Source organism: Nycticebus coucang, chromosome 14, assembly GCF_027406575.1.
Source record: "Nycticebus coucang isolate mNycCou1 chromosome 14, mNycCou1.pri, whole genome shotgun sequence".
Taxonomy (NCBI): Eukaryota; Metazoa; Chordata; class Mammalia; order Primates; family Lorisidae; genus Nycticebus; species Nycticebus coucang.
The window spans coordinates 59,287,143-59,309,989 of NC_069793.1; the positions used below are offsets into that span (position 1 = coordinate 59,287,143).

General features: G+C 51.9%; 1 protein-coding gene across 2 annotated transcripts; it reads left to right on the forward strand.

Moving 5' to 3' along the window:
- The first annotated feature begins 1,750 nt into the window (after positions 1–1,750).
- Positions 1,751–22,845, forward strand: DCHS1 (dachsous cadherin-related 1). 2 transcript variants are annotated; one of them, XM_053561887.1, is made up of 20 exons: positions 1,751–3,602; positions 8,931–9,119; positions 9,216–9,447; positions 9,587–9,823; positions 10,305–11,330; positions 11,544–11,737; positions 11,947–12,043; positions 12,143–12,300; positions 12,499–13,363; positions 13,451–13,690; positions 13,785–13,910; positions 14,775–14,984; positions 16,243–17,121; positions 17,245–17,358; positions 17,527–17,738; positions 17,827–17,981; positions 18,177–18,307; positions 18,423–18,706; positions 19,049–19,187; positions 19,797–22,845. In XM_053561887.1, exons 1-20 carry the CDS (start codon positions 1,803–1,805, stop codon positions 22,406–22,408), a joined length of 9,900 nt encoding a protein of 3,299 aa, XP_053417862.1. In that variant the 5' UTR covers positions 1,751–1,802; the 3' UTR covers positions 22,409–22,845. The 2 variants fall into 2 exon arrangements, with proteins under 2 accessions (XP_053417862.1, XP_053417863.1); XM_053561888.1 differs by lacking the exon at positions 19,049–19,187 and having other exon boundaries at positions 19,797–19,960.
- Positions 22,846–22,847: the final 2 nt, after the last annotated feature.

Here is a 22,847-nt window from a genome sequence, read left to right on the forward strand (position 1 = left end):
GCCAGTTAAAGATACCTTTGACCATCTGGTAGTTCAGATGGTCATCCTTGACTTGTACCTCCTAACCCCCCACCCCCACCCACAGATCTACCCACTTCTCACCATTTTCATTGCTAACACTCACCATCAAAACAATGTCATCTCTTGGACACTTACAGTGCCTCCTGACCATCCTATCTGCATGTTCTTTGTTTTCCAGAGGGCAGCAATAATGATCACCACTAAATGTGAGTCATATTGTGGCACTCTTTCTCGAAATGCTTTGGTGGCCTTCATTTGCCCATAGAGTAATGTCAAAATCTTCAATATAGCTTACAAATCCTTTCATACCCTCCGCCCCCACCACTATACCTCATGCATGTGCCTCACGAATGTGTCTAGGCACTGTCAGCCCCTCCTTGACTGTGGAATCTAAGCCTTTCATATTCTGCTCACTTTTCTAGAATGTTCTTCTCTCCTTTCTGTATCCCTCTCATCTGCCACCAGTGCCTGGCTAACACCTCATCATGACTTAGATCTCGACTTGAGAGTCACTTCCTCAGCAAGGCTCTCCTTGACTCCCTGTCTGGCTAGGTTAAGCCTCTCTAACATCCTCCTTGCTCCCTGTATTTCTCCATCACAGTCCTTATCACATTTGCAATTATTTGTTCAACTCCATGAAGCCAGGGACTATTTCCTTCATTCACTCTCATATCCCCAATGCCTCCATATAGTAGGTGTCCAGTCTCTTTCTTGTTTGATAGAAAGAAAAGTAGGGCTTAAGAAATAGGTGAGCACCAGCGGTGCATCTTACAAGGGTATATGTGAAACTTGGTAAACGGTCTGTGAAGCTAGTGAATGATGCCCCATGATCATATCAATGTACACAGCTATGATTCAATTAAAAAAAAAAAAGAAAACTAGAAACTTACAACAATAGAAGTCACAACACTCCAATTAAGCCTGAGAAGAATGCACAATATTAAAACTGTAATATAATTAAAAATTGACTTCTGTCTCAAAAAAAAAAAAAAAGAAAGAAATAGGTGAGCGGCGCCTGTGGCTCAGTGAGCAGGGCGCCGGCCCCATATACCGAGGGTGGCGGGTTCAAACCCAGCCCTGGCCAAACTGCAACAAAAAAATAGCCGGGCGTTGTGGCTGGCGCCTGTAGTCCCAGCTACTCGGGAGGCTGAGGCAGGAGAATCACCTAGGCCCAGGAGTTGGAGGTTGCTGTGAGCTGTGTGACGCCACGGCACTCTACCGAGGGCAATAAAGTGAAACTCTATCTCTACAAAAAAAAAAAAGAAAGAAAAGAAAGAAATAGGTGAGAAATATATGGCTCTAGGAGAGAGGAAAATGTTGACAGTTCAGGCAGGGTTACCAAGTGCATGGTTGTGGAGGCTAGAAGGGGTGAGTGTTAAATCTGGATGAGAAGAAAATGAAAGGACTGGCTATATTTTTAAGTCTAGAGTTAGAAGTAAGGGACTTTGTATGCGTTCAGACCTGAAACATAGGAAGCAGAATAATCTCCTGAGAGAGGGGCTTAGGGTGGGATGGGATGGGGATCTGCCAGGGGAAAGACTAGAGAGGGACCCAAGGAGTGCTCGGGCAGAGATCCCTGGGGCCCAAGATGGGAATGAGGCAGCAAAAGAACTTGCTGGAGGCTGAGCATGTATGAGAGTTGGTGTCACCAACATCCTGGGCTCTCTGCAGATCTTTGCCCTATCGTGACCCGTTTCCCTCTGCTTTTCTCTCAGGTCAGGGACCTGAGATTAAGCTGGGCCCAGAGCCTGGCCTGGAGCTGGAGCCCAAGCCACAGCTGGATGTCCTCTGTCATGCAGAAGGAGCTGGGCATTGTGCCTTCCTGTCCTGGCATGAAGAGCCCCAGGCCCCTACTCCTGCTACCAGTGCTACTGCTGCTGCTGGGGGCTAGAGTACCAGGTGCCTGGGGTCAGGCTGGGAGCCTGGACCTACAGATTGATGAAGAGCAGCCAGCGGGCACACTGATTGGGGATATCAGTGCAGGGCTTCCGACAGGCACGGCAGCACCTCCCATGTACTTCATCTCTGCCCAGGAGGGCAGTGGCGTAGGCACAGATCTGGCCATCGACGAACACAGTGGGGTTGTCCGTACAGCTCGCGTCTTGGACCGTGAACGCCGGGACCGCTACCGCTTCACTGCAGTCACTCCTGATGGTGCCACTGTGGAAGTTACTGTGCGAGTAGCTGACATCAATGACCATGCTCCAGCCTTCCCACAGTCTCGGGCTGCCCTACAGGTACCTGAGCATACAGCTCTTGGCACCCGCTACCCACTGGAGTCTGCTCGCGATGCAGATGCTGGGCACCTAGGAACCCAGGGCTATGCCCTGTCTGGTGACGGGGCTGGAGAGATCTTCCGGCTGGAGACACGCCCTGGTCCAGATGGGGCTCCAGTGCCTGAGCTCGTAGTTACTGGGGAACTAGACCGAGAGAACCGATCACACTACATGCTGCAGTTAGAGGCCTATGATGGCGGTTCACCCCCACGGAGGGCCCAGGCCCTACTTGACATAACACTGCTGGACATCAATGACCATGCCCCGGCCTTCAATCAGAGCCGCTACCATGCCGTGGTATCTGAGAGTCTGGCCCCTGGCAGTCCTGTCTTGCAGGTATTTGCATCTGATGCTGATGCCGGTGCCAATGGGGCTGTGACTTATGAGATCAACCGGAGGCAGAGTGAGGGTGATGGACCCTTCTCCATCGATGCTCACACAGGGCTGTTGCGGCTGGAGCGGCCACTGGACTTTGAACAACGGCGGGTCCATGAACTGGTGGTGCAGGCACGCGATGGTGGGGCTCACCCTGAGCTGGGCTCAGCTTTTGTGACTGTGCATGTACGAGATGCCAATGACAATCAGCCCTCCATGACCGTCATCTTCCTGAGTGCAGATGGCTCCCCACGAGTGTCTGAGGCTGCCCCACCTGGACAGCTTGTTGCTCGCATATCTGTGTCAGACCCAGATGATGGTGACTTTGCCCATGTCAATGTGTCCCTGGAGGGTGGAGAGGGCCACTTTGCCCTCAGCACCCAAGACAGTGTCATCTACTTGGTGTGTGTCGCTCGGCGGCTGGATCGGGAGGAAAGGGATGCCTATAACTTGAGGGTTACAGCCACAGACTCAGGCTCACCCCCGCTGCGGGCTGAGGCTGCCTTTGTGCTGCACGTCACTGATGTTAATGACAATGCACCTGCCTTTGATCGCCAGCTCTACCGACCAGAGCCCCTGCCTGAGGTTGCACTCCCTGGCAGCTTTGTGGTGCGGGTGACAGCCCGGGATCCAGACCAAGGCACCAATGGTCAAGTCACCTATGGCCTAGCCCCTGGTGCCCACACCCACTGGTTTTCCATTGACCCTACCTCAGGCATCATCACCACATCTGCATTGCTGGACTATGAGTTGGAACCTCAGCCACAACTGATTGTGGTTGCTATGGATGGGGGTCTGCCCCCTCTATCCTCGTCTGCCACAGTTAGTGTGGCCCTGCAAGATGTGAATGACAATGAACCCCAGTTCCAGAGGACTTTCTACAATGCCTCACTGCCGGAGGGTACACAGCCTGGCACCTGCTTCCTGCAGGTAAGTAGGCACTATGAACAGCAGAATAGTGTTGTTGGGGGTTGAGGGTCACAGGGCACCTTATAGCAGGAACCAAGCCTTCCAGATGCATCTGCTGATGGTGCAGCAGATACCTGTGAGCTCCAAAATTGGTGCAGAAGGTTAAGGTTAATAAGAAGCTGAGGGGCAGCACCTGTGGCTCAAGAGAGTAGGACACCGGCCCCATACACCAAGGGTGGTAGGTTCAAACCCAGCCCTGGCCAAACTGCAACAAAAAACAGCCAGGCGTTGTGATGGGCACCTGTAGTCCCAGCTACTTGGGAGGCTGAGGCAAGAGAATCGCCTAAGCCCAGGAGTTGGAGGTTGCTGTGAGCTATGTGACGCCACAGCACTCTACCAAGGGAGATAAAGTGAGACTCTGTCTCTACAAAAAAAAAAAAAAAAGAAGAAGCTGAGAAAGCAGTGTACAAGAGCTGAGGCAAACAATGTTGGCAGTTGAAGGAATTAAGGTTGGGCCTAGAAGAAAAGTAGTAGTGTCAGGAAGTGAAAGGGACTCTTTATAAAGTATCAAAGCTGTTCCACAGGGCAGAGATACCTGTGTGGCTCCTGTTTCACAAAGAAGATGCAGCACTATGGAGCCCTCCATACCCAGTCCATACTCAGTCCAGTGCCTGGTTGTGCTGGAAGAAATCCCTATCCCTTCCCTCAGAGCTGAGCTTCGATGAGACATGTGGGCTCAGGCTAGGTAGGATGAAAGATTACAAGAGATATCCAAGGAGATCCTCATGTCCAGAGCAGCTGGGCATCTCAGGGGAAGAGGCAGGAGCCCTGATCAAACTAAAGGAGACACCAATTGTTTGCAAATCAGACATGGAGAAGTGGAAGAACATGAGAGCTTGTCTGAAGATCAGATTGCAGAATTCTTAGGACAACAAGCTATAAGGAGTTAAGACTTTCCTTAGAATGCAAAGGAGGTCACTGAAGTTCTTTGAGCTCAGAAGGGTGTGATCAGATTGGCTTTATTTTTTTTTCTAAAGTTAGCTAACTGATTTGAAGGGTGAAGAATGGATTGGATTGGTGAGTGGTAGATCATTCCTTTATTAATATATTTTAAGAGTTTACTTACCTACTATAAGCCTGGAGTTGTGCTGATCCCTGAGAGCAAAGAAAGGAGATAATTCTAGGCAGGTCCCAAGGAGACACACCTTAGGACCTGGACTAAACAGGGAGATACACAACTAACTAGTGCTGTAGCAAGCGGCTTATAAAGGCCAAAAGAGGGGCCTTGAAGAACTAGTGAAACTTTCCCAAATGAATGCAATTTGGGGTATGCAGACAGAGACTCCAGGTCTACAGAAAGAGGTGGTGAACAAACACCATAATACCTTCAGGAGACTGTATTGTTCAGGCTGGCCTCAACTGCACTGATGACAAAGAGCTGGGGGAAGATGAGACAAGATAGTAGACAGGAGCCAAGTCACAAGTTTGACTTTATCATAAAAATTATAGGGAATCAATGATGGACTCCAAGCAAATCTGATATGTCTTTTGGAAAGACTGCTTTGGCTGCACAGTGGAGTATTGGTATAAGAGAGAGAACTAGAGATAGGGAGTGCTCTTGGGAGATGAGTGCTTAAAGTCCTTGCATCTCTAAGTCTACCAGAGCATCTCCTTAGCGGATGCCTGTTGGCCTAGACTTGCAGGCCAGGGCTTAGCCTAGTTGGCCCCTTGTCTTCTGGCCGGACTCTGGATATTTGCCTGTCTGCTGCTGTCCAGTTCCCACCACCCACTCTCACATGTGTTTACTCTCCTTCTCAGCCAGGACCAATGGACTATGGCTTCCAAACTTCTTCCCTCCACACTAGTTCCTGAAGCAAGAGGGCAACTATCCAGGTGGTTTCCTGGAGTTTTGCTATTAGGGAAGCAGGGGTAAAAATGACCATAGGGAGTTTATAACTGTTGTAAGAAGGCTTCGTATTTGATTTATTCAATGTAAATTCATTCAGTGTCTACCATGTGCCCGACACTGTATTACAAACATGAGATACAGTACTGAATTAGTCACTTATCCCATCTTATGGTGTTTATAGACCAGAGGGGAGATTCATAAAACAACAAACTGTTTTATTAAAATAAGAAAATACGAGGTACAAATAGGCAGTATGAATGTTTTTCCAAAGGAAGGGACCCTTGAGTCGAGACTTAAAGAATGAGCAGGAGTTTGTGAAGGGACCAGACAGGGGAAGAGTTCCAAGCAGAGGTGATGTCCACAGAGGAGTGGGAGAGCCTGACTTGTTCAAGGTCCCACAAGTGGCTCAGTATCTCTGGAGTTTAAGATGGGAGATGAGAGAGGGAGATGAGACTATGCAGGTAGGGCAGACAGGAGTGAAGCCTGGGAGTGTGAGCTTTTTTCTATAGAGAATGTTGAGGCTTTTTGAGTGGAGGAGCAGTGAGATCAGATTTGTTTTCTCAGACAATAGTCAATGTAGAGCAGTGGTTTATAACTGGGGGTGATTTTGTCCCTCAGAAAGGATATTTAAGCAATGTCTAGAGAAATTTCTGATGCCACAACTGGTGAGATACTACAGACATCTAGTGAGTAGAAGCCGGGGATGCTGCTAAACATCCTATTTTATAAACAGCCTATTATAATAGCCCATGCAATAAAGAACTATCTGGTGTAAAATGTCACTAGTGCCAAGGTTGCAAAACTTTGGTGTACAGTACAGATTGGCAGGTCAGACACCTATAGAAGGGAATTACATAATTCGGGAAGTGATAATTCAAACCTAAATAAAAACAATGATAATGGTGATGGAGAGGAACAGAAAAATAGAAGAGATAGTGAGGACTTACATTGTCCCTTGTTGATTGATATAACAGGTGAGTAAAAGGGAAGAACTTATTTCTGGCTTGAGCGACTGGGTGGATGGAAGAGTCATTAGAGCTGCTTTGAAATGATCATGGGTTTAGTTTTGCACAGATTGGATTTAAGGGGCCTGTGGGACATCCAAGTGAAGATGTTGAGCAGGCATCTGGTTATACAAGTTTGGAGTTTGGAGGAGTGATCTAGGGTGAAAGTATAAACGATAGCTGAAGCCATGGAAGTAAAAGAGAAGGCCCTGGGAGTGTGTGTAGAGTGAGCAGAGGCCAAGGAGAGATTCCATGAAACAACTACATGTAAGAACAGGTAAAGATATACCGCGCCAGCCCCATATACCGAGGGTGGCGGGTTCAAACCCAACCCCTGCCAAACTGCAACAAAAAAATAGCCGGGCATTGTGGCGGGCGCCTGTAGTCCCAGCTGCTCGGGAGGCTGAGGCAAGAGAATCACGTAAGCCCAAGAGCTGGAGGTTGCTGTGAGCCATGTGACGCCACAGCACTCTACCGAGGGCAATAAAGTGAGACTCTGTCTCTACAAAAAAAAAGAACAGGCAAAGAAGGGAAGATAGAGGAAGTCTGGGGTATGGCAAAGCAGTGGGTGGAGATGTAGGAAAAGTGTCAGGAAGTCAAAGCAGGAGGTATACCTGGGAAGGAGGTGGGGATGGGCAATGCAGTAGTCTAGAGTCTTAGGAATTTTAGAGAGTTCACTAAGAAAAGTCTTTGTTTTCTGCTTGAAACAGTTCATCTGATGAGAGAGAGGGATGGGGCTTATTACAGCTTTGGAGCAGCATCACAGAAGCAGCTGACCAAGGTTGGACTGAGAAGCTGAGCTGAGAACCTGCTAAAAATGGAGACTGCATTTGCAGTGAAACCACTAAGCAGGGGCTGTACAGGCCAGGAAATTCACTTCTGCATTGGTCATTTCCAGTCAATGGCCCCTGAGCCTTTTGGGGTCACTTCCTGACAACTTCCCCTGACCACTATTCATTGCTTTTCTCCTGCAGTGAGTCAGAGGGCAAAGGTCTTTTACAGCTTCTGGAGATGGCGCTACAGCTGTTCTGCTGTCCTTCAGAATAGATATAGGAGGAAGCCTGTCTCTTGGGATATCCAGGCCCACAGCCACAGTAAAGAGTTGGAACAGGAGCTGTTTCAAGGGTTCAGCCATGGCAGGATCTTAGGAGAGGTCTCCCGTCTCTCAGGAAAGTAAACAATGGCACAGATCACTTCTGCCAAGGGCACAGTCAGAAGTCCTTGGCCAGCTTTCTCTCTGAGCACATTTTCTGGCTGAGAAATGGGAACTCCTCAGTTTCCTCTTGCAGCATATCATGACCTTGAGGTCCTTATGTTCACAAAGAGCACTTTGTCACAGGCTACAGCAGTCAGCACTGGCTAACCCACTATTGCAGGCCTAATGTATACCTAGTATATAAAACTTAGTACGAAAGAAGGTTTTACTACAAAGCAGGATGATCAGAATGTCCATTTATTCAGTGAAGAAATATGCATAGAGCACCTGCTGTGTACTTGACCCAGTCCTAGGCTGAAGGTAGATGAGCCACACCCATAAATCCATACAGCAGACTCTATAGTGATCAGATCTAATATTAATCAGATAGCACTCTGATTAATATTAGATCAATGATGATCAAAGTCAATAAAGATCAGTGAGTTCTTTGCTTGGGGTGATCATGAGACTTGGTGAGAGTATTAAATTCCCTGATTCACCTGGAATTTGAGGTCACAGCCCATAGCATTCTTCTTTGTAAATACAGTTGGTTCTTATTATTTGTGAATTCATTTACACTCTAAAATTTATTGGTAATCCCAAAATCAATACTTGCAGAACTTTTGCAGTCATTTCAGACATACACAGAGTGATGAAAAATTTGAGTTGCTCAACATACACATTCATTCCCAACTGAGGTTTAAAAAGGTTGCAATGCTCTGCTTTCTTGTTTGAGCTCTCATATGGTAAATAAGTGTCCTTTTTGAGGTCTATTTACTGCCACGTTTTTTGCATTTTTGTGCTTTTTTGTGTGTGATTTTGTGGTTTTTGTAGTACTGAAGTGCTATCTAGTGTTTCTAAGCAGAAGAAGGCTATGATGTGTCTTATGAAGAAAGTATGGGTGTTAGATAAGCTTCGTTCAGGTGTTAGTTATAGTGCTGTTCGCCCTGAGTTCAATGTTAATGAACAAACAATTTATAATATCTCAGATGTCATTAAACAGAAACACACATGTAACAAAGTTACATTTGTTACATTGACTAAAATGTTGTGACCAGAGCTCTCAGAAATCTAAGCAGTAAGGTCTGGGCCAGGGTTGGGTTTTGGTCCATGTATTACTAGTGCCTCTGTGTGTTCACCATCCAGAGACTCTGGGCACCAGCTACTCCTTCTAATTGCCACCTAACTCTGGTCTTTCTGGCCAAAAAGAGGAGCCATCACTCATTCCAGTCTCTTCCCAGGTGACAGCCACAGATGCAGACAGTGGCCCATTTGGCCTCCTCTCCTATTCCTTGGGTGCTGGACTTGGGGCCTCTGGGTCTCCCCCATTCCGCATTGATTCCCACAGTGGTGATGTGTGCACGACGCAGACCCTGGACCATGACCAGGGGCCCTCAAGCTTTGACTTCACGGTGACAGCTGTGGATGGGGTGAGTGGGCAGACTATGGGCAGTTTGGGACATTGGGTAGGGCACTCACCAGGGTCAGACAAGGCCCACCTAACCTCTGGCTGCATGTTCCACCAGGGAGGCCTCAAGTCCATGGTGTACGTGAAGGTATTTGTGTCAGACGAAAATGACAACCCACCTCAGTTTTATCCACGGGAGTATGCTGCCAGTCTGAGTGCCCAAAGTACACCAGGCACAGCTGTATTGAGGGTGCATGCCCATGACCCTGACCAGGGGCCCCATGGGCGACTCTCCTACCGCATCCTGGCTGGCAACAGCCCCCCACTTTTTACCTTGGATGAGCATTCAGGTGAGGATCTCCCATTCCCAGGGCCTGCCCCCAGCCTCCACACCTCACCTGTCTAAATAATGTCCTACCTACCCCTTCCATAACCCTGCCAGCCCTAGTCTGTTTCCTTATATATCTCTGCTTCTATCCTTTCCCTCAGGGCTGGTGACAGTAGCCTGGCCTTTGGTCAGACGGGCCAACTCTGTGGTAGAGCTAGAGATTGGGGCTCAAGATGGAGGTGGCCTGCAAGCAGAACCCAGTGCCCGAGTCAACATCAGCATTGTGCCTGGAACTCCCACACCACCTGTATTTGAGCAACTACAATATGTTTTCTCTGTGCCAGAGGATGTAGCACCAGGCACCAGTGTGGGCATAGTCCAAGCACACAACCCACCAGGTATCATTTAACATTATAACCACTTGGTACCATGCCCATTTATCCCAATATAACCCTCCAGAACCATCTCAAGGTACCCTAGGATAATACCACACCACAGACAGCCCCAGTACAAAACATGCTACCCTGTTTCCCTGAAAATAAGACAGTGTCTTATTTTAAGGTGTGCTCCCAAAGATGCGCTAGGTCTTATTTTCAGGGGACGTCTTATCTTTCCTGTAAGTAGGTCTTATTTTTGGAGGATGTCTTATTTTCAGGAAAACGTGGTAGTACCAATGCTCAGTACCCCCCGAGGCATAATGCAAGTACATGAATATCACCCCAGTGCCAACCAACTTCTCTGCTAACCCCTGATCCTCCCCATAAGACATTGAGAGGCATGAATGTGGGCACTGCTCAGCCCTTCTTGAGATCAGACTCTGGATCCTGATTCAATAGTTGCTCCCCATATCTTTCCTGACCCTATCTTACTCCTTTCTAGGTCGCTTGGCACCTGTGACTCTTGCCTTATCAAGTGGGGATCCCCAGGGACTCTTCTCCCTAGACTCGGCCTCAGGGCTGTTGCAAACACTTCGCCCTCTGGACCGGGAGCTGCTGGGACCAGTGCTGGAGCTGGAGGTTCGAGCAGGCAGTGGAGTGCCGCCAGCTTTCGCGGTAGCTCGGGTGCGTGTGCTGCTAGATGATGTGAATGACAACTCCCCTGCCTTCCCTGCACCTGAAGACACAGTGCTGCTGCCACCAAACACTGCCCCAGGGACTCCCATCTATACACTTCGGGCTTTGGACCCCGACTCGGGTGTTAACAGTCGAGTCACCTTTACCCTGCTTGGTGGAGGTGGTGGGGCCTTTACCGTGGACCCCACCACAGGCCATGTACGGCTTATGGAACTGCTAGGACCCCCAGGAGGACCAGTTCATGAACTGGACCTGGAGGCCCGGGATGGGGGCTCCCCACCACGCACCAGCCACTTTCGATTGCGGGTGGTGGTACAGGACTTGGGGACCCATGGGCTGGCTCCCCGATTTGAGAGCCCTATCTACCGTGTGGACCTTCCCTCAGGCACCACCCCTGGAACTCAGGTTCTGCAACTACAGGCCCAGGCACCAGATGGGAGTCCTATCACCTATCATCTTGCAGCAGAGGGGACAAGTAGCCCCTTTGGTCTAGAGCCACAGAGTGGGTGGCTGTGGGTGCGGGCAGCATTGGACCGAGAGGCCCAGGAGTTGTACACATTGAAGGTAATGGCAGTGTCTGGGTCCAAAGCTGAGGTGGGGCAGCAGACTGGCACAGCCACTGTAAGGGTCAGCATCCTCAACCAGAATGACCACAGTCCCCGCCTGTCTGAGGATCCCACCTTCCTAGCTGTGGCTGAGAACCAGCCCCCAGGCACCAGTGTGGGCCGCATCTTTGCCACTGACCGAGACTCGGGACCCAATGGACGTCTGACCTACAGCCTGCAACAGTTGTCCGAAGACAGCAAGGCCTTCCACATTCACTCTCAGACTGGTGAGCGCTGTGATTCAAATTCTCAGACCCCCTAGTTTCATCCCTAACTGGTGAATTCTCAGCCCAGATCCTAGTTATGAGGACCAGCACTCAGCCTGGAGTTTAGCACCTAGCTTTCCCTCCCACACCCCCTAAACCCTAGCTTCTTAGCCACAGGTCTCAGGTTCTCCATCTCCAAATATCTCATACATGATCTCCATCCTGCACTCCTAGGAGAAATGACCACACTCCAAATCCTGGACCGTGAGCAGCAGAGCAGCTACCAGCTCTTGGTACAGGTGCAGGATGCGGGGAACCCACCTCGCAGCACCACAGGCACTGTGCACATTGCCGTGCTGGACCTCAATGACAACAGCCCCACCTTCCTGCAGGCTTCAGGAGCTGCTGGTGGGGGCCTTCCTATTCAGGTAGGTGAAGTGTCAGGACTCCGTCCTAAGAAGTGTGGGAGGGAATGGAGGTCTTCCGGTAGAGCTATAGGTACAGTTAAGAGAAACTGCCTTCTGGAACAGGTATGAGAGCAGAAAAGGCTGGGCCTACCCACAGGTGAGGGAAACTCGATCCTGGGTTGTCTGAAGAACAGGAAGGAGCTAACTGTGGATGAACTATGTCCCCAAAGGTCCCAGACCGAGTGCCTCCAGGAACACTGGTGACCACTTTGCAGGCCAAGGATCCAGATGAGGGGGAGAATGGGACCATCCTGTACACGCTCACTGGTATGGGGGTGTAGAGAGAAGGGTGTGGATGATGGTATGCCCTCATGACTTGCCGAACTCTGGCCCCGAAGCCCTCATCCTAACTCTGCCTGTCCCTAGGTCCTGGCTCAGAGCTCTTCTCTCTACACCCTCACTCGGGAGAGCTACTCACTGCAGCACCCCTGATCCGAGAAGAGAGGCCCCACTATGTGCTGACACTGAGTGCTCATGACCAAGGCAGCCCTCCTCGAAGTGCCAGCCTCCAGCTGCTGGTGCAGGTACGACTGCCCCGCCTATGGTCTGTCTGCCTCCCGGTGGCTGCCACTGTAGGTGCCCCTCCAGGAGCTCTAGCTTCACAGGGTCCTTGAGCCCTCTAGTCAAACCGCTGTGATGACCCTTCCCTGCTACCCGAAGAGCCAGCGAGACCTCCTCTTACACGAGTTCCTCCTAATTCCATCCTTCCCGGTCCACAACAGGTACTTCCCTCAGCTCGCTTGGCCGAGCCGCCCTCAGATGTCGCAGAGCCGGATCCTGCGGCGCCAGTACCTGTGGTGCTGACAGTGACAGCAGCGGAAGGTCTCCGGCCAGGCTCCCTGCTGGGCTCGGTGGCACCGCCAGAGCCCGTGGGTGTGGGTTCACTCACCTACACATTGGTGGGCGGCGCCGACCCCGAGGGCACCTTTGCGCTGGACGCAGCCTCGGGGCGCTTGTATCTGGCACGTCCCCTGGACTTCGAAGCGGGCCCAGCGTGGCGCGCGCTCACGGTGCGCGCCGAGGGGCCAGGAGGCGCGGGTGCGCGGCTGCTGCGAGTGCAGGTGCGCGTGCAGGACGAGAACGAACATGCGCCTACCTTCTCGCGCGACCCGCTAGCGCTGGCGCTGCCAGAGAATCCAGAGCCCGGGGCGGCACTGTACACATTCCGCGCCTCCGATGCGGATGGTCCGGGCCCCAACAGCGACGTGCGCTACCGCCTCCTACGCCAGGAGCCGCCAGTGCCTGCACTTCGCCTGGACGCGCGAACTGGAGCGCTCAGCGCTCCGCGCGGCCTGGACCGGGAGACCACACCCGCACTGCTGCTGATCGTGGAAGCCACCGACCGGCCTGCCAACGCCAGCCGCCGCCGCGCAGCGCGCGTATCCGCGCGCGTCTTTGTCACGGATGAGAATGACAACTCGCCGGTCTTCGCTTCGCCTTCACGTGTGCGCCTCCCGGAGGATCAGCCGCCTGGGCCGGTGGCGCTGCACGTGGTAGCCCGAGACCCGGACCTGGGTGAGGCCGCACGCGTGTCCTATCGCCTGGCAGCTGGCGGAGACGGCCACTTCCGTGTACACTCAAGCACCGGTGAGAGGGGCGTGGGTAAGAGTGAGGAGGGTGCGGATGAGGAGGGAGTGGTGAGGTTTCTACCAACCGGCCTTACGGCTTTCTTAGGAGCGCTGTCCGTGGTTCGGCCTTTGGATCGAGAACAGCAAGCTGAGCACGTACTGACAGTGGTGGCCTCAGACCACGGCTCCCCTCCGCGCTCGGCCACGCAGGTCCTGACTATCAGTGTCGCTGATGTTAACGACGAGGCACCTGCTTTCCAGCAGCAGGAGTATAGCGTCCTTCTGCGTGAGAACAGCCCGCCTGGCACATCTCTGCTCACTCTGCGGGCAACTGACCCAGACCTGGGTAAGGCTGGAGCGATGACTTGTGAGAGGGATGGACTGGAGCAACAAGGGGTATATTTATCCTTTGTTCCATCCTCCATGCTGTCCTTCCTCAGGGGCCAATGGGCAAGTGACTTATGGAGGGGTCTCTGGTGAAAATTTCTCTCTGGACCCTGACACTGGAGTTCTTACAACTCTTCGGGCCCTGGATCGTGAGGAGCAGGAAGAAATCAACCTCACAGGTACTGGTTGACTGGACCTCAATACCCCAAGATCCTGAAGTATCCTAAACCAGTGTTATAAGGAGAGAACTCTCAAAGTACTACCTTCAGTTTCCACTTTTTACAGCACAATTCCTGTTTTTTGTCTTTTGGGTTTTGGGGTTGGGGGGTGATGACATAGTATGATGTCATAAATATGCCCTCTAGGCCTTCAGATAACCGCAACCATTGAACAGAGAAGCATAAGCCTGGGTTTGGTGGCTCATGCCTGTAATCCTAGCACTCTGGGAGGCGGAGGGGGGTGGATTGCTTGAGCTCAGGAGTTCGAGACCAGCCTGAGCCAGAGTGAGAGTCTGTATCTACTAAAAATAGAAAAACTAGCCGGGTGTTGTAGTGCATGCCTGTAGTCCCAGCTACTTGGGAGGCTGAGGCAAGAGAATCACTTGAGCCCAAGAGTTTGAAGTTACTGTGACCTATGATGCCATGGCACTCTACAGAGGGTAACAAAGCGAGACTCTATACCAAAAACAAACCAACAGAGGAGCATATTAAGTATCAGAGAAGTCAAGTCACTTGCTCAAGGTAATACAGCTTAGAAGTAGCAGGGCTGAGACAGCAGGGCTGAGATATTTTGATACCTTTTCTATTACACCACCACTAAGCCAAGACATATCTTGCATGTACCAAGCATGGGAAATAGGAAGGAAAAGAATATCTTCTGACACAAGTATGTTTAATATGTGCATATGCACATGTGTGCCTGGGTGTGTGTGAGAGGAAATGAACATTTTCTGGTTTGTGTGTGCACCTGATAAACATGTATGGACACTGTGTTTCTCCATGGGAAGATAGCAGGCTAGACCTCATTGATTTTGCTTCTCCCAGTGTATGCCCGGGACAGAGGCTCGCCCCCCCAGTTAACTCATGTCACCGTGCGAGTGGCTGTAGAGGATGCGAATGACCATACACCAACTTTTGGGAGTGCCCACCTCTCCCTGGAGGTGCCTGAGGGCCAAGACCCTCAGATCCTTACTGTACTTCGGGCTTCTGACCCAGATATGGGAGCTAATGGGCAGCTGCAGTACCGAATCCTAGGTAAGAACTCTCCCATACCCACTAACGCAGAACCTACTTGCCTGATTCTTGCTCCTGTTTGGCTGTTGTTAGCCTTAGCAGTGTGTCACCTTTATTCTCTTTTTATGTCTTCCACTTTTTCTTTCATGCATCTATCAGTGTATCCAGGTATCTCTTTCTATGCTTCTCGAGCTCTTTACTTCCCTCTACATATCTGTTTTTATCTTCCTATTTCTTTTCTTTGCCATATGTGTCTTCCTATAGAATAGTCATTCTCAAACTTTTTGGTCTCAGGAACCCTTAACACTGTTCAGTTTTGAGATCCCTAAAGAGTTTCTATACAGATTATAGCAATATTTATTATATTAGATAGTAAAACTGAGACAGATTTTAAACAACATGTGAAACAAGCCAAGTATACTGCTTGCCATAGTTCTGCATAAACACAAGGAAATGTTTAGATTTCAAGGCTGGGTGCAGTGGCTCATGCTTATAATTCCAGCAGTTTGTGACACTGAGGCAGGAGAATCACTTGAGGATACGAGCTTAAGGGGACCAGCCTGGGTAACATAGGAAGATCATGTCTGTACAAAAAGTTTAAAAATTAGCAGGCGTAGTGAGCCCATAGTCTTAGCTACTCAGGAGGCTAGGCAGGAGGATCTCTTGAGAGCAGGAGCTTGAGGCTCCATTAACATGTGATCACATCACTGAATTCCAGCCTGGGTGACAGAGTAAGACCCTATCTCTAAAGGAATTAATATGATTCCAAAGCAATGTATTGGACAGTAATGAGGTTTCAAAATTATAACAGGTATAATTGAAGATAGCCAGCACAAAGTGAATCTCTGAAAACACACATATTTATGCTTTAAACTTTCTACCTAGGATATTCTAGAAAACAGAAGAATAACATAATCACATATTCCATTAACAAAGTGATGTCATCCGTGTCATGTAGCATCTGCAAACTCCACTGTCCATTTGTGAGATGAGAATGAAAAAGGTATATAATGTCTTAGTAGTGCTAATGAAAATAATTTTGATCTTATGTATATGAAAGAGTCTCAGGGCTCCAAGAGGTTCCCAGACCATACTGTGAATGAGAATGTCTGCTTTACCTTCTGTTTCTGTTTTTTTCTATTTTCCTGTTCTGTCTTTCTCCCAGTCACACACACGCACATGTACTCTCTCTCCCTTGGCATGCAGTCTGTGACGTCGCCTGTAAGTCACTCCATCCAATGACACATGTATGTTTATGTGTGCATGCCCTTCTCTGCAGATGGTGATCCATCAGGAGCCTTTGTCCTAGATCTTGCCTCTGGGGAGTTTGGCACTATGAGGCCACTAGACCGGGAAGTTGAGCCAGCATTCCAGCTGAGGATAGAGGCCCGGGATGGAGGCCAGCCAGCTCTCAGTGCCATGCTGCTTGTGACAGTTACAGTGCTGGATGCCAATGACCATGCTCCAGCCTTTCCTGTGCCCACCTACTCTGTGGAGGTGCCTGAGGATGTGCCTACAGGGACTCTGCTGCTTCAGCTACAGGCTCATGACCCTGATGCTGGAGCCAATGGCCGTGTGACCTACTACCTGGGCACAGGTACAGCAGGAGCCTTCCTGCTGGAACCCAGCTCTGGGGAGCTGCGCACAGCCACAGCCCTGGACAGAGAACAGTGTCCCAGCTACACCTTTTCCGTGAGCGCCGTGGATGGTGCAGCTGCTGGGCCCCTGAGCACCACAGTGCCTGTCACCATTACAGTGCGTGATGTCAATGACCATGCACCCACCTTCCCCACCAGCCCTCTCCGCCTGCGCCTGCCCCGTCCTGGCCCCATCCTCAGTACCCCAACCCTACCTCTGGCCACATTGCGAGCTGAAGATCGTGACGCTGGTGCCAATGCCTCCATTTTGTACCGGCTGGCAGGCACACCACCTCCTGGCACCATTGTGGACTCTTACACTGGTGAAATCCGAGTGGCCCGCTCCCCTGTAGCTTTGACCCCTCGGGATCGTGTCCTCTTCATTGTGGCCACCGATCTTGGCCGTCCAGCTCGCTCTGCCACTGGTGTGATTATTATTGGACTGCAGGGGGAGTCTGAGCGCGGACCCCGCTTTCCCCGGGCTAGTAGTGAAGCTATGCTCCGTGAGAATGCGCCCCCAGGTGGGTCCTGGGCCATGTCTTCCAGATTTGTATCCCTGGATGGGGTAGGGTTACTCACTGAAAATGTCCCCGTATTCCCCTAGTCTAATGCCTACAGTCTAACCAATACCATCCTCTCTGCAGGGACTCCTATTGTCTCCCCTAAGGCTATCCATGCAGGGGGCTCAAATGGACCCATCACCTACAGCATTCTCAGTGGAAATGAGAAAGGGACTTTCTCCATCCAGCCTACTACAGGTAAGGATGGGAGCGGAGGCTCTGTGTGGGATAGGCTCCTAAGGAAGCAGGTATTTTGGACCAGAGGAGTCCTGATGGGGGAAAGGCTGCCCTTGAGTAAAGGGCCTCAGAGAGGGAGGCCAGAGCAAGCAAAGGGGACTGTCCCTGATACATTCTGCTTCCTTCCAGGAGCCATCACAGTTCGCTCAGCAGAGGGGCTGGACTTTGAGACTAGCCCACGGTTGCGGCTGGTGCTGCAGGCAGAAAGTGGAGGAGCCTTTGCCTTCTCTGTGCTGACCCTAACCCTGCAAGACGCCAATGACAATGCTCCCCGTTTTCTGCAGCCCCACTATGTGGCCTTCCTGCCTGAGTCCCGGCCCTTGGAGGGGCCCCTGTTACAGGTATGGGGTGTGATGGGAGGATGGGGGGCAGGGCTGGTCAGACTTCTCTGTGGCCAGGCCAGTGCCAGCAGCCTCCTGCCCTCACCAGGTGGAGGCAGATGACTTGGATCAAGGTTCTGGAGGACAGATCTCATACAGTCTAGCTGCATCCCAGCCAGCACGGGGATTGTTCCACGTAGACCCATCCACGGGCACTATCACTACCACAGCCATCCTGGATCGTGAGATCTGGGCTGAAACACGGTGAGGCCTGGACCTGTGGACCCAAGACCCAAGAAACTGGGCTTGTTTAGTTTCCAGCTCTGCCTTGCATCCCCCTCAAATCCTTAGGTGACACCCTGAATTTCCCACCTGGGAGCTCTAGCCTGAGTCCTCCTTGCCCTGCCCGAGGTCCCCCCTTACCTCCAGGCCTACTTGCTTATTGTGCTTTGTGTCCAGGCTGGTACTCATGGCCACAGACAAAGGAAGTCCAGCCCTGGTGGGCTCAGCTACCCTGACAGTGATGGTCATCGATACTAATGACAATCGCCCCACCATCCCCCAGCCCTGGGAGCTCCGAGTGTCAGAAGGTGAGGGCTGGGTAAAGGGACAGGTATAAAGGGTAGCACAGAAGCACTGTTCCCCACCCGAGGGCTCTAGGGGTGCCCAGGACCATGTCACATACACTTTTCCTATGTATTGCAGATGCACTATTGGGCTCAGAGATTGCACAGGTAACAGGGAATGATGTGGACTCAGGACCGGTGCTGTGGTATGTGCTGAGCCCATCTGGGCCCCAGGATCCTTTCAGTGTTGGCCGCTATGGAGGCCGCGTCTCCCTCACAGGCCCCCTGGACTTTGAGCAGTGTTCCCACTACCATCTGCAGCTTCTGGCACATGATGGGCCTCACGAGGGCTGTGCCAACCTCACAGTGCTTGTGGAGGATGTCAATGACAATGCACCTGCTTTCTCACAGAGCCTCTACCAGGTACTGAGACCCCAGAGTTCCCCCACACCTGGGTCCACAGTTGTTCCTGGAGGAAGGAAGTGACAGAACTAGAAGCAGCTGAGGTGGGCTGGATATTGGGGCTGATCTGGGGATGGGAGGATCATATTTTAAAGAAGTCTCCCAAGTCCTGTGAACTCTATTCTGCATCCTGCACCCAGAAAGGGGATAAGGTGGGCAGTTCTTATTCAAACACTGAGAGGATGGGCTCTAAACTAGAATGGATGCCGACCAGGGTTCATGGGACCAAGTAGGGTTTGTGGGCTGAGTGGGTAGCAGGGTAGCTGGGAGGCTTGACTATGCACAGTTTTCCTTATACCTCAGGTGACACTGCTTGAGCACACACCTCCAGGCAGCGCCATTATCTCTGTCTCTGCCACTGACAGAGACTCTGGTGCCAATGGACATATCTCCTACCACCTGGCTTCCCCTGCTGAGGGCTTCAGTGTTGACCCCAACAATGGTGTGTCTTTCTTTTTGTTAAATTTCAGAATATTATGGGGGTAAAAACATTTTGGTTACATAAATTGCTTTTGTACAGTTTGAATCAAAGTTATAAGTGTGTCCATCACCCAGATAGTGTGCATTGTGTCTGTTGGATGTGAATTTACTCATCCCCTCCTCCCTAGCTACTTGATTTCCAATGAGTGTTATTTCCATATGTGCACATAAGTGTTGATAGATTAGTTCCAATTTAATAGTGAGTACACGGGATGTTTGTTTTTCCATTCTTGCATCTTTTCCAGGATCCAATCCCTTGCCTTTGACTATGTTGGGCCATATTCTGACCTCATTCCTAAAATTTGTTTCCCAAACTCTGGACTCCTTAATCTCTGACCTAGGGAGGAAAATTTTCTCCCCTCTGTCTTTATTATAAGCTCTTTTTGTTGCATGTTTAGAAGCTGTTCCCTAAGCTTTGAATCCTTGAGTTTATCCAGTAATTTCCAAACACACCGGCCATTCCCTGGAGTATGCCTTTCAAAGCCATTTTCTAGACCCTAAAGGCTCACTCTTCTGCTTACCCATAGCCTCTGCTAAATACATGTTTATTCCCCTTTCCTTCTCATCTTAGGGACCTTGTTTACAACAGTAGAAACAGTGGCTTTGGATCATGAGGGGCCAGGAGTGGTGGATGTGGTGCTGGAAGCACGAGACCATGGAGCTCCAGGCCGGGCAACACGAGCCATGGTGCATGTGCAGCTGCAGGACCAGAATGACCATGCCCCAAGCTTCACATTGCCACACTATCGTGTGGCTGTGACTGAAGATCTTCCTCCTGGCTCTACCTTGCTCACCCTGGAAGCCACAGATGCTGATGGAAGCCGCACCCATGCCGCCGTGGACTACAGCATCATCAGTGGCAATCGGGGCCATGTATTCCAGCTGGAACCCCGGCTGGCTGAGGCTGGGGAGGGTGTTGGACCAGGCCCCCAGGCACTAGGCTGCCTGGTGCTGCTTGAACCTCTAGACTTTGAAAGCCTGACACAGTACAATCTAACTGTGGCTGCGGCAGACCGGGGGCAACCGCCACGCAGCTCAGCTGTGCCAGTCACTGTCACCATACTGGATGTCAACGACAATCCACCTGTCTTTACCCAAGCATCCTACCGTGTGGCAGTACCCGAGAACACACCGGTTGGAGCTGAGCTGCTGCATGTGGAGGCCTCTGATGCCGACCCTGGCCCTCATGGCCTTGTGCGTTTCACCCTCAGCTCAGGCGACTCATCAGGGCTGTTTGAGCTGGATGAGAACTCGGGCACCTTGCGACTGGCCCATTCCCTGGACTGTGAGACCCAAGCCCGACATCAGCTCGTAGTGCAGGCTGCTGATCCTGCTGGTGCACACTTTGCTTTGGCACCAGTGACAATCGAGGTCCAGGATGTGAATGACCATGGCCCAGCCTTCCCACTGAACTTACTTAGCACCAGCCTGGCTGAGAACCAGCCTCCAGGCACTCTTGTGACCACTCTGCATGCAATTGATGGGGATGCTGGAGCTTTTGGGAGGCTTCGCTATAGCCTGTTGGAGGCTGGGCCCGGGCCTGAGGGCCGTGAGGCATTTGCATTGAACAGCTCAACTGGGGAGTTACGGGCACGAGTGCCCTTTGACTATGAGCACACAGGAAGCTTCCGGCTGCTGGTGGGTGCTACTGATGCTGGGAATCTCTCAGCCTCTGTCACCGTGTCAGTGCTGGTGACTGGAGAGGATGAATATGACCCCGTATTCCTGGCTCCAGCTTTCCACTTCCAAGTGCCAGAAGGTGCCCAGCGTGGCTACAGCCTGGGTCACGTGCAAGCCACAGATGAAGATGGCGGTGCTGATGGCCTGGTGCTCTATTCCCTTGCCACCTCTTCCCCTTATTTTGGTATCAACCAGACTACAGGTGCCCTATACCTGCGGGTGGACAGTCAGGCACCAGGCAGTGGAACAGCCACCTCTGAGGGTAGGGGCCGGACCCGGCGTGAGGCACCACGGGAACTGAGGCTGGAGGTGGTAGCGCGGGGGCCTCTGCCTGGTTCCCGGAGTTCCACAGTGCCTGTGACTGTGGATATTACCCACACTGCACTGGGCCTGGCACCTGACCTCAACCTGTTGTTGGTGGGGGCTGTGGCGGCCTCTTTGGGAGTTGTGGTGGTGCTAGCACTGGCAGCTTTGGTCCTAGGAATTGTTCGGGCCCGTAGTCGCAAGGCTGAGGCAGCCTCTGGCCCAATGTTACAGGCAGCACCCCTAGCCAGTGGTTCCTTACAGAAGCTGGGTAGAGAACCACCCAGTCCACCGCCCTCAGAGCACCTGTATCACCAGACTCTCCCTAGCTATGGTGGACCAGGAGCTGGAGGACCCTACCCCCGTGGTGGCTCCTTGGACCCTTCACACTCAAGTGGCCGAGGCTCAGCAGAAGCTGCAGAGGATGATGAGATCCGCATGATTAATGAGTTCCCCCGTGTGGCTAGTGTGGCCTCCTCCTTGGCTGCCCGTGGCCCTGACTCGGGCATCCAGCAGGATGCAGATGGACTGAGTGACACGTCCTGTGAGCCACCTGCCCCTGACACCTGGTATAAGGGCCGAAAGGCAGGGCTGCTGCTGCCAGGTGCAGGAGCCACTCTGTACCGAGAAGAAGGGCCCCCCACCACTGCTACAGCCTTCCTAGGGGGCTGTGGCCTGAGCCCTGCACCCACTGGGGACTATGGCTTCCCAGCAGATGGCAAGCCATGTGTTGCAGGTGCCCTGACAGCCATTGTGGCTGGTGAGGAGGAGCTCCGTGGCAGCTATAACTGGGACTACCTGCTTAGTTGGTGCCCTCAGTTCCAGCCACTGGCCAGTGTCTTCACAGAGATCGCTCGGCTCAAGGATGAAGCTCGGCCGTGTCCCCCAGCTCCCCGTATTGACCCACCACCCCTCATCACTGCCGTGGCCCACCCAGGAGCCAAGTCTGTGCCCCCCAAGCCAGCAACCACAGCTGCAGCCCGGGCCATCTTCCCACCAGCCTCTCACCGCTCCCCTATCAGCCATGAAGGTTCCCTGTCCTCAGCTGCCATGTCCCCCAGCTTCTCACCCTCGCTGTCACCTCTGGCTGCTCGCTCACCTGTTGTCTCACCATTTGGGGTGGCCCAGGGCCCCTCAGCCTCAGCACTCAGCGCAGAGTCTGGCCTGGAGCCACCTGATGACACAGAGCTGCACATCTAGCTGTGGCCCAGGCTGGGCCCCGACCTGGGACACGCATAGTGTCCCCAATGCAGGCCACACCCTGAGCCTGCCCTGGGCAGCCTCGGACCATGAATGGCCATCACCAGGCCCCAGCTTTCCACCCCAAACTCCACAATCCCCTCAGAGCACTAGGACCATGAAGGCCCTTTTAGTCACTGACCTGTGGCCAGGTCCAATGTGGGGAGAAATATGAAGGAGGTGGAAATCCTGGGTTCTCCTCAATGAGGGCATCCTGCCCTGCACCAGCACCCTAAGATGGAGCTGAGACTTTATTTATTGGGGGGTAGGGAGATGGAAGGGGTCCCTCCATCTGTTTGGGCCCACCTCCCTTGGGTTCCACTGACACCCCTGCCCCCGCCCAGAACCAAGTGCCAATTCTCACTCTGGAGCCTTAATAAACTGCAGTTTGTATCCAGCC

Coding starts and splice junctions, on each gene's coding strand:
- DCHS1 (XM_053561887.1), top strand. CDS start 1,803: ATGTCCTCTGTCATGCAGAAGGAGCTGGGCATTGTGCCTTCCTGTCCT. Junction 9,824..10,304: donor CCAAGCACACAACCCACCAG/GTATCATTTAAC, acceptor ACTCCTTTCTAG/GTCGCTTGGCACCTGTGACT. Junction 19,188..19,796: donor CAGTGTTGACCCCAACAATG/GTGTGTCTTTCT, acceptor TTCTCATCTTAG/GGACCTTGTTTACAACAGTA.